General features: G+C 41.5%; 4 protein-coding genes across 4 annotated transcripts; 3 read left to right on the top strand and 1 right to left on the bottom strand.

Annotated features, from left to right (window-relative positions):
- Positions 1–909: 909 nt before the first annotated feature.
- On the top strand, positions 910–3,320 carry fh (fumarate hydratase). The gene has a single exon (XM_020081017.2). The coding sequence runs from the start codon at positions 1,209–1,211 to the stop codon at positions 2,694–2,696; it is 1,488 nt and encodes a 495-aa protein (XP_019936576.1). The 5' UTR covers positions 910–1,208; the 3' UTR covers positions 2,697–3,320.
- A 51-nt stretch (positions 3,321–3,371) lies between these two features.
- fam32a (family with sequence similarity 32 member A) lies at positions 3,372–5,678 on the bottom strand. The gene is made up of 4 exons (XM_020081019.2): positions 5,548–5,678; positions 4,252–4,396; positions 3,907–3,960; positions 3,372–3,683 (listed from the first exon to the last, which is right to left on the bottom strand). Exons 1-4 carry the CDS (start codon positions 5,619–5,621, stop codon positions 3,615–3,617), a joined length of 342 nt encoding a protein of 113 aa, XP_019936578.2. The 5' UTR covers positions 5,622–5,678; the 3' UTR covers positions 3,372–3,614.
- Positions 5,679–5,779: 101 nt separating this feature from the next.
- On the top strand, positions 5,780–8,313 carry mrpl54 (mitochondrial ribosomal protein L54). Its single transcript, XM_020081018.2, has 3 exons — positions 5,780–6,023; positions 6,778–6,934; positions 7,509–8,313. Exons 1-3 carry the CDS (start codon positions 5,792–5,794, stop codon positions 7,639–7,641), a joined length of 522 nt encoding a protein of 173 aa, XP_019936577.1. The 5' UTR covers positions 5,780–5,791; the 3' UTR covers positions 7,642–8,313.
- A 1,463-nt stretch (positions 8,314–9,776) lies between these two features.
- Positions 9,777–16,595, top strand: malt2 (MALT paracaspase 2). The gene is made up of 16 exons (XM_020080747.2): positions 9,777–9,913; positions 10,453–10,619; positions 11,030–11,160; positions 11,333–11,489; positions 11,583–11,770; positions 12,129–12,225; positions 12,353–12,403; positions 12,769–12,861; positions 12,987–13,190; positions 13,369–13,546; positions 13,651–13,725; positions 13,831–13,958; positions 14,649–14,798; positions 14,939–15,096; positions 15,287–15,424; positions 15,713–16,595. The coding sequence occupies exons 1-16, from the start codon at positions 9,777–9,779 to the stop codon at positions 16,154–16,156; spliced, it is 2,496 nt and encodes an 831-aa protein (XP_019936306.2). The 3' UTR covers positions 16,157–16,595.
- Positions 16,596–16,815: the final 220 nt, after the last annotated feature.

Here is a 16,815-nt window from a genome sequence, read left to right as displayed (position 1 = left end):
ATATATCATTTTATCGTTTAGTTTTTTCTGGTTTTGAAATGTGTTCTTTTATTGTCATGCATTTTTTAAATCACTTTGTAACCCCATTAAGATGTGCTATATAAATTAAGGATTGTTATCATATTACTATTCTATTTTATTTATTTATTCAATTATTTACTCGTTATTTTCTGAGGTGTTCTCACTTAAGCACCCTGCTTCTGTGTCCCTCTTGTACCACTTTTACTTACTCCTCCTAGCATTTTAATTATTATTTCTTTACTTTATAATTTATCATCTCTCTCAGTATTATTTTATCTGTATTTTTTCGTCATCTAATTTAATATTGTTTCTTTATCCTTTTATTTTATCTCTTTTAATATTTTGTTTATTCATATTTAATTATATTTTTCTTTGTTTAGTTAATTTAAGAGATGGACAATAACGTTTCCTCACTTTCTGTTCATTTTGCCATGTGTATGGATTGAGGTGGGTGGAGGGATATTTTATTTTTATTGCTTTTATTCTGTAAAGCTCTTCATGTTCCGTAGTTTGTTTGACACGTGCTAAACAAATAAAGTCTGACTGATTGATGTAATGATTGGTTGGCTGGTATTATACTGCACACCTTCAGTCAGAAGTTTAGGTTTAAACTTTAAAGTTTAGTTTATTCGGTACAATCCAACCAAACCCAAATGCAGTCTAATACATCAGCTCTGAAACAGGGCTCTGTGTAAAACTTAGCTTTAAAAGGGAAAACCTTTTTTTTTTTGTCCACTTTACTTTTTGTTAATTAGTAAATTCACCACATGTGAAACATCAGGTCTCATACACATTCACACATTGATCAATACATACAGTACATCAGTGATACTAATAGGTTTCTGAGTCAATATCAGAAAATCCACATGTCAGAACTCTGTATTTCTTTAAAAGTTTATTTTTCGGGTAAATCAGAAATTACGTAAAGTTATCGACTCTTACTTTACAAAGAAGACTGAACCCTGTTCTCAAGGCGGATATGAAGTCATGATATGTTACATGAAGCTTCACGGATCCGGATGAACCAGCATGATCGTCTCCACGCGATTCGCCAACACGAGCGGAAGTCCCGCCTCTTCCCCTTCCCCATTGGCTGAGCTGTGATCAGTTTCCTCCTCGTCCAATGACAGCTGACAATGTGTTCGGCTGCGTTGACCTCCCCCTGCATTCACCTCTAATGAGAAGCCATGTTTCGGTCTTTGAGAAGCGTCCAGCAGTTTAACTGCAAGCTCCAGGCTTTACACAGACTCAGAATCCCCCTCTGCACGTCCAGGATGAGCTGCTCACAGTTCAGGATCGAGCGGGACACGTTCGGTGAGCTGAAGGTCCCAGCCGACAAGTACTACGGAGCCCAGACTGTCAGATCCACCATGAACTTCAAGATCGGGGGACCGAGTGAGAGAATGCCCCTCCAAGTGATCAAGGCCTTTGGGATCCTGAAGAAAGCTGCTGCTGAGGTGAACAAGGACTACGGCCTCAACCCACAGGTGGCAGATGCGATCATCCAGGCTGCAGACGAGGTGTCCGCGGGTAAGCTGGACGACCACTTCCCTCTGGTGGTGTGGCAGACAGGATCTGGAACTCAGACCAACATGAACGTCAACGAGGTGATCAGCAACAGGGCCATTGAGATCATGGGAGGGAAGCTGGGCTCCAAGGATCCCGTCCACCCCAACGACCACGTCAACAAGAGCCAGAGCTCCAACGACACCTTCCCCACCGCCATGCACATAGCTGCGGCCACAGAGGTCCACCAGGTCCTGCTCCCCGGCCTGCAGACCCTCCACGATGCTCTGGCTGCCAAAGCTGAAGAGTTCAAAGATATCATCAAGATAGGACGCACACACACTCAGGACGCTGTGCCGCTCTCACTGGGACAAGAGTTCAGTGGTTATGTCCAACAGGTCAAGTACAGCATAGCGAGAGTGAAGGCCGCCATGCCCAGAGTGTATGAGCTGGCCGCAGGAGGCACAGCAGTAGGAACAGGACTCAACACCCGAATTGGCTTTGCTGAGAAAGTGGCCTCCACCGTTGCCTCTCTCACAGGCCTTCCTTTCGTGACAGCTCCCAACAAGTTTGAAGCCCTGGCGGCCCACGATGCCCTGGTGGAGCTGAGCGGAGCCCTGAACACTGTGGCTGTCAGCATGATGAAGATCGCCAACGACATCCGCTTCCTGGGGTCAGGACCCCGCTCCGGCCTCGGGGAGCTCATCTTACCAGAGAACGAGCCGGGAAGCAGCATCATGCCTGGCAAGGTGAACCCCACCCAGTGCGAGGCCATGACCATGGTCGCGGCCCAGGTGATTGGGAACCATGTGGCGGTCACCGTCGGAGGCAGCAATGGACACTTTGAGCTCAATGTCTTCAAACCCATGATCATCAAGAACGTGCTGAACTCTGCACAGCTACTGGGCGACGCGTCTGTCTCCTTCACCAAAAACTGCGTGTCAGGGATCGAGGCCAACACAGAGAGGATCAACAAGCTCATGAACGAGTCCCTCATGTTAGTCACAGCGCTCAACCCACACATCGGCTACGATAAAGCGGCCGCCATCGCCAAGACGGCTCATAAGAAAGGCACCACGCTGAAGGCTATGGCCATTGAGCTGGGATACCTGACCGAGGAGCAGTTTGACCAGTGGGTGAAGCCGAGTGAAATGCTGGGGCCAAAGTAAACTCTGGAAAGCCAGAGACACCCCTACACACAAGAATACCTTTTCGACTGTAAGAACTGTCTGCACAAAACCTGAACATCTCATACTTCTTAATAAAAACTGAGAATCCTCTGCTGTTGTGTGATGCAGCTTCTTACCGGTGTAATTTAAATTAATGTGGTTCAACTACAACATTTTCTTACATCCATAATAGACCTGAGCTAAATAAGTTTTATTGAATTGGCCAAAAACTTATAATGCAAAGACAGACAAAATGTTAATCAATTAGTACTCCAGATATTTATGAAGGATTTGTCACACAAAGCTGTATGTCTTAAATTTAGTTATCATTTAGCAAAGCCTTACTTTTGCACTTTTGCAGACAGACACCCGACTCTGCTCACAGATACAACTGTTTCTGTAGTAAAATATGAATACACACTATTCGGTTCTTGTATTCAAAGTTTCACTTTTTGACTTTTGTTTTAGTTTGTACCCTCAACTCAGTTCCCATATTGACTCTGTGCCATCCCAAATAATTCAACATGGACTTCTGTACTGCACGTGTTCTGGTTTACAGTATCTGTGTCGATTGTGCAATGTTTCAGTTCAAATGAAAATGTATATAAAAAAATATTTTCTGGCTTTGACACTTTTCTTGCATTGTTCACACACACAATAAAACATTAGGCGATATGCTTGGTCATCAAGGATATATTGTCCAGTATGTAACATAAGGAAGAACTCAACAAATTGTATCTTTACTCAAATCCTATTGTATACACCAGGGACAGCAACAAAAAATACACAATTAAAATCCAATTTTAATTGTATATTTATAAAATTAGTAAATAACAAACATAAGTTTCAAAAAGGGTTGTGTGAGATTTTTGTGCAAGTTTAAAAAAACAAAAAATGGAGAGAACATTTTCTCCTCTTCTACTTGGTCCAGCTGACCTTGGGAATATCGTAATGCTCTGTCAAGGCATCCAGGTGGCGATTGAAATCCTGCAGACGAATGAAACAATAGAAGATGCATTCATTTAAACTTTACATTTACTTAGGTGGTCATATATATAAGAGCATTTTGTGCGCATCTTGTGACATAAATATTACATAAATAATATATATATAGCTGTATGTTAATCACTCAAATTAATTTACTTGTAGAATTGAGCTGTTTTGCCAGACGGACTGAATACAGCTCTGCAATGTCTGATGTGTGACTTACCTCCACTCTGTGTTTATGAGTCTTAGACGCCTTGTTCAAAATTCTCTCCATTTGCTGTAAGGAAAGAGAGAGAGACAGAGGCCAAATGAATGATTTGAAAAATGCACATCACAACAGTCAGTTTACATCATCACAACTACAACATTAAAACACCCCAAACTCAAGAAACTATCTGTAACTGGTGGATTTGTCATTATTTGTGTCTATGGCAACAGAAAGGATCATCTCATCACAATTAATCACATGTTAAATTTGTATAGTGTTATTAAAATATTTATAGTGCTATTTGCCTATGCCTTCTGCCTAAAACAACTATGTCTCTAATGCTAGACAACAATAACTCACCCTCTTCTCCTGCGTCTTGTCAAAGGCCATTTGTGCCGGTGTCCTTTTGTCAACAAAAGCTTTCTTGGTTTTCACCTCCTCGTCGTTGTGACTGTTCGCGGCCTGCTCCAGACGATGTTTACTCTCTTTATCCTTCTTCTTCTTCCTAAATGAAGACACGAAAGATGACATTTAATGACAGTTAATACGTGGCTTGAGACGCCATAGCTAATGAAACATGTCCACACAAACCGTCTGTGGCCAAGATAGTGGAAGCTACTTACTAAAGAGAGTTATTGAGAGTTCCACATTCGAGAATGTGTTGTGTAAAGTGGCTGTGCTTGAGAATATTTTGTATTACTGAGTTTTTCTGTCCAGTTGAGATTGAGCCTAGTTCCTTGATCTCTAATGTGGTTTTGTTGATTGTCATGTAGCTAATATTCACTCTGGTTACCATACTCCAATCATCATCTTATACCTAAAATAACTGTATTGTCAACATCCCCATTAGCACACACTTCTTTACATTGAGTTTTTAGTAGTTCTGGTGGCTAGACTATAATTTCACTGCAGATTATGTGTACTTATTCTTGACTTTTTATTATTCTTATGCCCTTGAGTTGATAAGTGTGCTACTGAATGTGGATCCCTCAGGATCAATAAAGCATCTATGAATCTATCAATAGTTGCTGACTACCTCAAACATGCCCCTGGGAGATAATAAGAGGACCCACAACGACCCACTTCCTTCCCAATGGACTCCTCACGGTTCCTCTTGTTTGCACAGACCCAAATGGTGACCCCCCAATATTTTGTCTCGATTGACCTTAAGAGAATCATTAAGATTAACTTTTCTTAAATGTGTATTTTCAACATCCCCTGTCGTACTGCAGTATTACCGAGTTAAACGTGTAGTCCTGATCACAGATGTTGCCTCATGTATCGTTTCCCCTCCTCTGCTTTGTTTAAGTATGAAAGGAGGCTGCACCGGACACAGGTGAATTGTCTCATCAGGAGCCACACCAACATCAGCTTCACGTGGTCAGCCATGTCTGTTTACGTTTGACGTCACTGAAAGGCTTCGTTAAAACGATATCACGGGTTCCACGTGTTGCTGCGATGGTGAATTAACGCTAACAATATTCACCCAATGTCATTAAATGCAATATCTATGTTATGTTCTGTTAGCAAACAAGCTAACGTTAGCTTCGTCGACACCGGGGGTTTTAATCAGTCGGAGTGGGTGTTGAAGTATTGCTGTCAGTTTAAACATGTCCTCCTTCGCTAACAAAACCCGCCAAATGCCTCGAAACTCACTTTTTCCCGGCTGAAATGTTTCCACTGCCTTTAAACTTCAGGACGCTCTTCTGGGTCGCTGCGTACTCCGACATCTTCGAGCAGCTGTTGTTCCGTTTCCGCTTCTGCTTGTGGGTTGAGATGCGTCTGTCTCTCTGCAGCGCCCCCCGGCGGCTCTAAGCTGCAAGCACCTGTCTTCATATACAGTCTATGGTCTGATGCCGCCATGTTGCAGTGCATCATCCCGTCCTGAGAGGGGCGGTAGATGTTCTCCCTCACGCAGACGGAGCAGAAACCGGAAGTTGAGAGCAGCTATGAAAGTCAAACTGTAGCATGGTGGGCTGGGGCGTGCGGTGAGGTGAAATTAAAAATGTCAGGTTACAGTTTGTTTAGAATAGCAGCGTTCACACAATGCGCCACAACCCATGCTGCAGCGGCGGCCTGCAGGGCCAGCGTGCTACCCAGAACAGAGACGCGGGGATATGCGAAGAAAGTGGGTGAGTAAAGAGGACATGTCTGTTTCTGTGTTCAACATTCACCTGCTGTTCAGCTCCATGATCCTCAGTACAAGTTTTAAATAGCATCTGGTGATGAAATGCATGTGTGGAAGCTGACTGGTTTTCACTCCACTGTTTTCCATCTTAGATTTAATAATAATAATACATAGTAGTAATACATAGTAGCTGTTGTGATTTATGTCTGTGGAGATTCTCAGTCATCCAGGTCTTGGTATATCCAAGTGCTTAAAACAGGTCAATCCTGAATATTCAGCTGAATGTACTACACTGCTCTGCTTTTCGTCTTTGGTTGGACCAGTTTCTGCCTCAGTGTACTTGTAGGTTTTTAAATGGGATGGTGTGTTTTTCAGATACTCCAGCAACATAAGGATCACAACGTTGTTCTGTTGATCTTTCTTTTCCTCCTTTTATGTTCTGTTTCTCCTTTTTGTGGTTTTGGCAAAGGCCCACTTGGGAAAACCACGTTTTTCAAGAAACTCACTCCAGTCGACCTGTTTTCAGCCCTTGGATATTCGGTTGTTATTTAGCAGTGATACCCAAATAATGATTTTCTTCACGGTCATCCACCTGTGTGATTCGCCTGGCTGTGCCTACATATGCAATTAAATCATAATGTGTTAGATACCGAAGCACTGGTAGCGTGCTTGGAGTCAATACATGTAGATTCTCCATAAACGCATCCATGTGTTGATATGGACAAGATGACACTTGACTCTTTTCCTCTGGCTTCCAGCGGCCAAAGGAAAAGGTAAAGGCATGGCGAAGGAAGAGCTGAAAGGCCCAGAAGTGTGTAAAGACCCCGTCAGACTTACTTCTCATGCAGTCGGGGTCAATATCTTTAAACAGGGAGATGACCCCACACTGAAGGCTCCTGAGGAGTATCCAGAGTGGTGAGAGCACATACACATACACACTCATACATACATTTCAGCTACATTTGTCACCACTTTTAATCAGTTAAAACTATACAGTTTCTGTCATTTCATTTCCCACTTTTTTTTGAAGAGGTTTGACAAAAAACATAAGAGATAACACCAATCCTAAGGTTTAAAACATAACACAGAACACCTCAGCACTGGTAATCAAGGAAATGGTCATCTGTCAGTCAAGCTATCACAGTATTACAAGCATCCTGGTTGGCCCTTAGAATCCCTCATGCTTTATACAAATGCTCTTGCTAGAATGGAAGACATATTCACATTTATGTATTCAAGGGTTGATTTCCCAACTTTTATGAAGTAAGCAGTCTGAGTGTAGTGGACAGATTCTGAGGTCCAGCTGGATATGCTCCATTATTATCCTCGTCCATCCAGAGATTGTGGGGCCTACAGGAAGTCCACTGAAGTAAACTGTGCAGGAGTGGGTTTCAAGAGCATATTTTTATTGTTTTTTTTGTCAATTCACTGTAACTGTGTTATGAAGCACATTTAATCAATTTTCTGATTCCCCTCCTCTTTTACTCAGGTTGTACCAGTTGAACTTGGGAGAACCCAAGAAGCTGCATGAGCTGGAGTCAGACAACTTGGAATACTGGAAGCGACTGAGGAAGGAAAACATTTGGCGTTTCAACAGACTCCATAAGGGGAAGAAGTTTTGAGCTGTCATTTGACAGTGGACAGAGGACAGATCTACTGTACAGTGATGTGCTTCAGACTCTTATGAACTGAATTACCACGACTTTTACATGTTCAGATCACATTGCAAGTTTCTGGGGGAAATATGACACCAACTCTTCAGCACTTGCCATTCATCTCATAGGTTATCTGAAGTCACTCAGCATATTCAGTCATTTAGCTGCATTGGCTCCTCTGGGAACTTTGCATGAAAGATGATTGCTCGAAGTTTTCCTGATTTACTCTTCAGTACAGTATATGATGTCAGGAAGTGTATGACGGGTTATGTTGAATACAGTGAGGCCTCTCACTGAAATGCAGTGTGTATAATGCAGTGTAATTCAACATGAAACCCCAGTCTCATCAAAAACTTAATACCAGAAGCAGAATAAATGATGGATCATGCATTTTGTCCTTGGACACAATTCCACCAAAACTTCCACGTGGCACAATCAGAGCTCCCGAACAGCCACTAAATGGACTCAATGGTCTTTTAAAAAAACAGTGTGTTCTGTATTTGATGCAGGGGATCACATGGGATTTAATTCTTTCATGTAAAGGTTATGGTCAGATGATATTTCCACAAATCAATTTCACCTTTTTTTTCTATCACTTTTTTTTGCAGACGTATTATAAATAAATATAAATCCAACAAACGATGTCTTCATTTTTTGCAACAGCTTTATAAAAGGTTTATAAACTAACTAATGATCGATAACAGCAGCCTTTTGATAAATTACAAATAGGTTTTTTTAATAATCGAAGATAGGAGTGTATTATAATTTCCTATATCCTCTGATAACAGATTATAAAATAACTTAAAAACGACATAAGTATATCTTAAAACTGTCTGAAATATTGCACAAAACCAAAAATATCTTGAATCAAGATGCATTCCATATACTGTATTGTTAGCTCATTGGTCAATACATTAACTATGCATATATATATTTTTTTCTTTAGATTTCATTGTAAATGCCTGAATCATTGCTGAATAAGTCATTTCTTCCTCTATTTTTTCTTGATGCTTATTACTTTGTGTTTTATAGCAAATGTATGTTTAGTTTAGTTCACTGCACTAACATACTTGTTCACATTCCAAGAACGAAAAAAGGAGCAAGAACAAGAAAAATGTCACCTGCACCTTTCATATAGGAAAAACCAACATAAAACCCTTTTTGATTTTCTTTTGATTTCACAAATCACATAACAAATCAAAGTATATGTACATGAACAATATTCACCATCATAACATCAATACTCATGCTGCTGCATTATTATTCGTAAAATGACTCATATTTGTGCCACGTTTTAAATCCCTGTCCAGGAAATTCCACAGCATCACTCCATACACAGAAACTATACATCCCTTCTCCTCATTCGATATTGATGTAAACACTGAGGGTTTTCAGGAAGTCGTCCATTTCTGTCTGTAAACATAAACAACAATATGTTTAAATCGATAAACAAAACTGGAAACACACGTGGCTTGATAAAAAAAGTCTTCTTGTGTAAATCCGTTCGTGAATGGATGAAATAGAGCAATAAACAGCGTTGCCCTGACAACCCTTTATGCAAATGACGGAGTTACTGATGACAAATATGAGGAACCGAGAGAAGAGAAGTGAGTAATGTGGGGAACAAGACTATGCCACAGTGAGTGATCCACAGCAGACATCTCCTTTTATTCAGCAGCCGCTCGGTCCTCGGTTCCACTGGTGAGTCCGAACTTTTCTCTGACACCTGGATGGAGCCTTTAATGGCGGAAGTGGCGCTGAGCTGCTGTGTTGGGTGTTGTGCTGAAGACAACGTGTAGTTTCACTTTCTTGTGTGTGTGTGTGTGTGTGTGTGTGTGTGTGTGTGTGTGTGTGTGTGTGTGTGTGTGTGCGTGTGTGTGATTCACCTGAAAACAAAGCTGATCGAGAGAACCCTGCGATGATGAGTACAACCTGTTACTGAACCAGCCGTGTGGGCGACCGACAGGGGGACTCGTCCCACAGTAACCCCACTGCACCCGGAGGAAACCCCCCCCCCCCTTTACACGCAGGTTCAGCGTGTAAAGTTTCGGTGTTGATGTCGCCTGTGCTTTTCCTCTGGGTTTGTTAGTGCTGAAAAGAAGATGGAGGAGAGGAAGATGGTGGTCGGTACTATGAGTGAAGAAGTCCTGAACAGACTGTCTGTGATGTTGGACAACTCCACCTGCGGATGGAGGCAGCTGGCCAGAGCTGTGTCCGAGCAGCCGCAATTCCGCTGCAGGTGAGACACGTGAGGGCGGATCAGAGGAAGCATAGCTCCACGCATGGTTACTGCAGTGTACACGTTTTTATGTTAGTGAAAATAATAATACACTTTATTCATACAGCACTTTTCAATACAAAGCGACAAGGTGCTTTACAAGAGAGACGTTAGAAGTTGAAGGCAAACAATTAGAAACCATTACAAAGCAATTTGAAGATCAGGCATTTATAGATCACAGATACACAATGTTAAAATCAAAATGAAGCATCGTAAAATGATTAAAATAGACGGTGAGATGAGAAGTAGGAGACAGCAGCACCTGTTCCAATGTGTCTGTGAGAGAGATTTAAAAGAGGATCAGGTTTGTCGGATGGATTCTCCTCAGGGAGATTGTTCTGAAGACTGGGAGCCCTGACACCTCTGCTCCAATTTATCTTTTGTCACCACAACAATTCATTTCAACACCAAGTTTTGTTTGTCATCTCCTTTAAGTTTTCTGGGTGTCCATAAGACTCTCACCACCTTTTAAATTGTGACCTCTGACCCCCCCCCTGCAGTGAGAGTCAGCTGACCAACTGCTCGCTCCAGGTGCTGAGCGCTGCAGGTAGCCCTGCTCGCACCCTCTTGGCTCAGCTGGCCGATCGCTCCTGCTCCCTGGACTTCTTGCTCGACTGCCTGAGGAAGGTGGACCACCAGGAAGCCGTGCAGTACCTCACCAGCACAGGTAGTAAAGACGGAGATGTGGTTCCACATATGAGAATGTATACATCAACTGTTACTCCAAAAAACATCCAGGGACCAGAGATACACTTTGGTTTGTTTCCCAGAAGGGGCTTCCCATTCCAGTTTGGACATTGCTTCTGTTAAAACTACAGGGTAATTCTCAAGAAGCTCTATTGAGTCATAAACTCTGCTCCTTAAAGTGGCAAAGACACTTTAATTTGTCAAATGCAACCATTAGTATTACACAGTGATTTGCATAGGTGGAAATCAGGAAGTACTTGAGCACAGAGTAAATTTTTTTAGCCCTGACACTTTCTCATCTGGGACAGTCTGAATTGTCATGGCTGTGAAATCTTAAAGATTTAACTGTGGTGTCTGTTACGTGTGTGTGTGTGTGTGTGTGTGTGGCAGTGGAAGAGATGATTCAGATCACAGTGCAGCCCCAGTGTCAGCAGGCCACAGTGGGGGGCAGGGTGGTGTTGACCTGCAGAGCCACTGGTCCTCCTGGGCTCAGCTACCAGTGGTTCAGAGGCAAAGAAGAGGTCGGTCCAACACATGATCGTGATGTGTTCTGTATTTATGTTACTTTTTGATTAAATCCTCACCTTTACGTCATATTGATTTTACTTGGTGATTTTAATGAGACAAGTAAATCGTTCTGTAGATGGATATTATCAATTGTCTGGAAATAGCCCACTGATAATTTTGTTGTAGGTTTTGGATAAAACCGGGTGCACACCAGAGTTGGTTCTGTGTCCTTTATCCCCGGTCCACGAGGGTCACTATATCTGCAGAGTCAACTATGGAGAAAAGTGCATCTTCTCTCAGTGGGCTCATACTCGCTTGGTTTCCTCTGCAGGTTCCAGTCCAGGTACCCCTCCTCTCCTCCTTCTATTCTCCTTTTTTCCCTTGTTTCATCCATCTCATGATGATGTATTGTTCTGGTGGATCTCATCATCTGCAGGCTGCAGCAGCAGTCTGTTTCAGGGCTCAGTGAGTGGGCTGTGTATCATCCACCAGCCTCAGCCCCAAATGTTGTCTGAAGGCGACACTCTGCTCCTGGAGTGCAAAGCAGAGGCCAACCCTCCCGCCCAGTACGAGTGGTACCACAACAGGGTTCTCATGCCACAACACAAGACGAGTTCACTCAAAGTAAGCATGTCAACAGAGTCTGGTGAGCGCTGAATATAACAGTCGTTATTTTAAAGCTATACAACCAAGACAACAAATATAAAGCCACAGTGTTGGTCATGAATAATGTTCGAAGAAACAAAAAGGGTCTTTTTAGCATTTAAGATGTTGGATTTAAATCTGTATTTTGAAGAGACTAATTGCGAAAGTTGAATGAGTGTAAAGATGATCAGATCTGGTTGATGCGAGCATGTCTTTAACTGCCTGACTAAATGTGGACTGAACTGTTTCTATTGTTTTTTTAACATATATTTAAAAGAAGATTGCCTTTTCTGTATAAGTATTTGACGTATTTGACGTCGTGTATCATTTTCTGTAGATCCCGTGTGTGACCACAGCACACAGAGGAATGTACAGATGTAAAGTGTTCAATGTTTATCATGAGACATGGAGCGACACAGCAGGAGTCACAATTGGTGAGACCCAGAGACATTTTTTATATTCAGAGCGTAGATGTATTGTTGAGAAAAGATCTCAGTGAACAACTGAAGGAATATGCAAATACTCATACATGACCATGATCATTTTGTATTTCTTTTGCAGGCCCCAGTTCCATTACTGATGCATCCTGGGTAGAATATGATCGTAGTCAAGGTATGTTTTTTTAATAATTCACAGTGAATAAAGGAACTTGAGTTGTAGTTTAGTTCCCTTAGTTATTTTCTGAAACATTTCATCACACTTTAATTCCTGTTTTGCGTAAACACGAGTGAAACGTAAAACAGTATCATATAGTTTTACTTTGAATGAGTCACAGCAGTTAATCTTCAGTGAATGAGATTTATGTGTTCACACAAGTGTTGACTCAGTTCAGGTTAGTTTCTCCAAACTGATCAAAAGAAAGCAATGGATATGTGACATCAGTAGAAAAGAAGATGAGAAGTCAAGAAATTCTAATATAATATCAAACAATGTGGGACATATAAATATAAATATATTTTCTATATGGGTATTGCCAGGCTCACAGGAACGTCACAGGTCAACTAATGGACCGGGAATAAATCCACTACAACCAATGGCCAGTCATCCGCCGCCATCAAAACAATTACATGGTAATTTTTGTCCAAACAAATACTGACGTTGCAATACAGCATTTGTAGATCACTGATAATAGTTACGGTGTGTCATTTATCAGGTTAGTGTCTCTTAATTGATGTCCTGTCTTTCCCCTTCACAGCAACAGACAAAGTCGCTCTGCTGATCGGCAACATGAACTACCTCCACCACTCTCAGCTGTGTGCTCCCATCGCTGACGTGCACGAGTTGACCAACCTCCTCAGACAAATGGACTTCAAGGTGGTTTCACTGCTGGACCTCAACTGGCAGGAGATGAACAGCGCTGTGACAGAGTTCCTCCTGCTTCTAGACAAGGGAGTCTATGGTTTGTTTCTCGTCCATCAAGATAATATGCTTGAAACTTGCTTTGTGTCAGTTCTTTTGAAGAATACTATAAACTGCTCTGAGCTCTCAAGTCATTGGGATATTTTGGTTTACAGGAGAATATGCAGTAAAAATGTGGATACAAATACAATGCTTCTTCTTTGTGCTTCTTACCCCAGGCTTACTGTACTTTGCTGGTCATGGTTATGAGAATTACGGCAACAGTTTCATGATTCCCATCGATGCTCCGACCTCCAACACATCAGAGCATTGCTTGTGTGTGCAGAACATCCTCACCAGGATGCAGGAGAAAGAGACCGGGCTCAATGTATTCCTGCTGGACATGTGTCGCAAAAGGTGTCAATATTTTTTCAAATCATTGTATTGATGCAGATGCTTGTTTTGTTCCTATAATTCATTTCGAGATTATCTGCCTGTGCATCATGTTCTCCCCTTTTTAGAAACCCACACGATGATGTCATTGTACAACCAGGACTTCTGAAGGTCACAGCAAATACAGTGTTTGGTTACGCCACGTGAGTTGCTGATCCTCATGTTTGTTATAGTCTTTTAATGAAATCACTGTTTATTTTATACATGTATGAAATATTTGACTCTCTTCCACACTTGCTTGTGTTTAGATGTGCAGATGCAGAGGCCTATGAAGTGAAGAGAGAAAACGTGTCCAACGGCATCTTCATAAACTTCCTCAAACAGAGAATTTGTGAAGATGAGAAGGTCACAGTCATGCTGGACAGAGTCGCTGAAGGTATGTGGAGCAACACACTGCTTTTGGCCCATAACAGATTTGCACCAACTGGCCAATCAGTTAGCTTTTTGTATTTTGATACATGATTACACCTGATGTTTCACCTGATGATAGTGGGTTGAGCGTTCTGTGCATTCAAACCCCTCACATCATCCCTGAATCTTTCACCGTAGTTTGATTTCCTTTTTCACTTTCAGAGTTGTTGTGCGTGTTCAGCTCACTGACATGATTTCCTGAATAGAGCCTTCGTCACCATCATTAGACCCACCTGAGATGTTCCTGCTAAGACTGTCTAAATGTCTGTTGTAAAAGAAAGCTGCTAGAATGTTCCAGTTGCAAAGCATTTGTTACTAAACTGAAAACCAGAGAGATGCTTGTAAAACATTTCAACATTGAATGCACCTCCAATGTGACTGTTTGGACAGGATGATGTCGCAGCTTTGAGTTGAAAAACATTCTGCAGCAAACTAAACTAAAGATCACAATGGGACAAAAAAGGCGATTGTTCCTCTTAGCTGGTTAAAAAATGTGAGCTTTTTGCAGATCTGGATAAATACCAGTCGGCTATGTTAAACCACTGACACTTTTTTATTTTGAAAATTTCAACCTAGCCGCTTGTTCCCCTAAAAAAATGTAGTGTTGAATTTGTTGAATCCATTCCGTGCATTAAAACTTCTTTACTCTGCTCAGACATGGGTCGCTGTGTGATTACACGAGGGAGGCAGGCTCTGGAGATGCGCAGCAATCTGTCTGAGCGACGCTCCCTCACCGACCAGATACAAACGTCTGAATGCTCTGCATCCTTCTCAGCTCGCAACCTGCAGTGGGCCGTCGCTCATGGTACAATTGACACAAAGATTTACTGACATTATCAGATAAAGCAAGAGCTATTGTCATATCTGTTGTTTATTTTATTTCATGTTGGCATGAAATAAAAACAATTCTCCTCTTTCTCTACCTAATTCTCTCTACCACCATAGTCCTACCAGTGAGCAAGTACCTGCATTTTGACTGTGGGGTGACTGTTCAGCTTGGGTTTGCTGCAGAGTTCTCCAACATCATGGTCATCTACACTCGGATACTTGACAAGCCCAAAGAAATTGTTTCCTGCTCTGCTCAGCTCACTGACTTCCCCGAGGTTTGTTGGTTGATTTTATTTATGTAGATTTAACACAAAATGTCTGGCTCCTAATCACATATCATGCATGGGATCTGGAATCATTCAGTGTCTCTCAATATATTCGAAGCAGGAAATCAGCAGTTATTCTTGATATTTGAACTACACACACACTGATCTTACTGATCTTTACAATGTGTTTGTTTGGCAGGATGTGGATGTCGATCTGAAGAAGAGTAACCAGGAAACTCTCCTTGAAGCTGGCAGTTTATTATTGATCAAGGATGACCTTCTTTCACCAGAGGTCCCCGGTCTTTACACCCGCATCCGCAGCCTGCAGAGACTCAGGGTCAGACACTGGCTGTTCTTTTCATAAATACTTCTCTTATTTCTGACCTAGGAGAAATTAAATCTTTCTAGGCCCCATGGAAGCCTTTTTAAAATATTATAATCAAAGCTTATGTTGTAAAAGATTATGTTGCTGAGTCAACAATAAGAGTAGAATTTAAGTATGATATTTTTTACCTACTTTGAGCAACATTTTGTGTTTTTGTGGAGGAGGTCAGATCCTCTCAACCCTTTTTATATTTCCTTCTCTAAAGCTAAAAACACATTCTGTTCTTTTATGTCTAAACAGAGGGAGCTCACGTTCACCATCTGTCTTCATTACACCTATTCAAACATGGATGGCGAAGTACAGGAAAGGCAGTCAGTAACAGTTGGCAAACCACTAGTCTCCAAACTCAACCTCCATGAGCCGCGACCACCTCGTGCCTGCTCTGCGTCCTCGACCTACAGCCTCGACTCCTTCAGCCTCGACTCTTTCAACTTCCCTGATAGCTCCTCCTTTGCCAATGGAATTACCTCTGTTGGAGAAGCCTCAGATACATGGCCTTATTATGGCAGAGAATCTTCCACCACTGACTCTCTGACTTCATCCAGGAGTGCCAATATCCCAGAGGAGACGGACAGCCCCGAAATATGCGAAGACCCCAAACCTCTTGTTTCCAGCAAAAGCTTGCCCTACAGCCAAGTTAATGACAAGAACTACAAATATAGTGACTATTTCCACTCGCACTAGTAATCATGAGCCTGATTTGTCCTGAGAATAGAGAGTGCACATAAACAAAAAGATAAGTCAAAAGATAGGGAAAATCTCAGTAAACCTGACCCTGGACTCAGGTCATAGTTTTACATATTTATTTTTTTAAAGACATGGATATATTATACTAGATACAGTTTGTTTTGTGTTTGTAAGAGGGAGGAAATAAAATACTGGTTTCGGCTTTTTGAAACATTTATTAAACTTCATGTACAAAGTACAAACAAAAAAAAGCTACCCATGTTAATAATAATGATAATAATAATAAACTTTATTTATGTAGCACTTTTCAAAACACAGTTACACAGTGTTTCACAGTAAGCAAGACAACAAATCAATAAATGGACAGAAGCAACGGACAGATAGATACATGTATGTACCATCAATTAAATGATTAAAATAAACTCGGATAAAAATATTTATTGTTCTTGCTGTTAAAAGTGTGTTTATTGTGCATTTAATTTTCCAAACAGTTACAAAGTGTTTCACAATAAGAGAGACAACGAGTCAATAAATGGACAGAAATAATGGAATGTTGGATGATGGAGGGATAGACAGACAGATAGATAAATAGAGTTGGCTATATTTTATATATGTGCATGTAGAGATCGAATAAATGATTAAAATAAACAACTCAG

The sequence above is a fragment of the Paralichthys olivaceus genome, chromosome 3, assembly GCF_024713975.1.
Source record: "Paralichthys olivaceus isolate ysfri-2021 chromosome 3, ASM2471397v2, whole genome shotgun sequence".
In the NCBI taxonomy this organism is placed as follows: domain Eukaryota; kingdom Metazoa; phylum Chordata; class Actinopteri; order Pleuronectiformes; family Paralichthyidae; genus Paralichthys; species Paralichthys olivaceus.
Note: the sequence above shows the minus strand (reverse complement) of the source record. Positions and strands in the feature narration are given on the sequence as shown.

Bases quoted from the DNA above. Each gene is read 5' to 3' on its own strand.
- fh (XM_020081017.2), top strand. From the start codon at position 1,209: ATGTTTCGGTCTTTGAGAAGCGTCCAGCAGTTTAACTGCAAGCTCCAG.
- fam32a (XM_020081019.2), bottom strand. From the start codon at position 5,621: ATGTCGGAGTACGCAGCGACCCAGAAGAGCGTCCTGAAGTTTAAAGGC. The intron at 4,397-5,547 runs GTGAGTTTCGAG...GTCTTCATTTAG, and splicing joins AACATTTCAGCCGGGAAAAA to GAAGAAGAAGAAGGATAAAG. The intron at 3,684-3,906 runs GTAAGTCACACA...ATTCGTCTGCAG, and splicing joins CTCATAAACACAGAGTGGAG to GATTTCAATCGCCACCTGGA.
- mrpl54 (XM_020081018.2), top strand. From the start codon at position 5,792: ATGTTCTCCCTCACGCAGACGGAGCAGAAACCGGAAGTTGAGAGCAGC. The intron at 6,024-6,777 runs GTGAGTAAAGAG...TCTGGCTTCCAG, and splicing joins GGGATATGCGAAGAAAGTGG to CGGCCAAAGGAAAAGGTAAA. The intron at 6,935-7,508 runs GTGAGAGCACAT...TCTTTTACTCAG, and splicing joins CCTGAGGAGTATCCAGAGTG to GTTGTACCAGTTGAACTTGG.
- malt2 (XM_020080747.2), top strand. From the start codon at position 9,777: ATGGAGGAGAGGAAGATGGTGGTCGGTACTATGAGTGAAGAAGTCCTG. The intron at 11,161-11,332 runs GTCGGTCCAACA...ATTTTGTTGTAG, and splicing joins GGTTCAGAGGCAAAGAAGAG to GTTTTGGATAAAACCGGGTG. The intron at 13,726-13,830 runs GTGAGTTGCTGA...GCTTGTGTTTAG, and splicing joins ACAGTGTTTGGTTACGCCAC to ATGTGCAGATGCAGAGGCCT.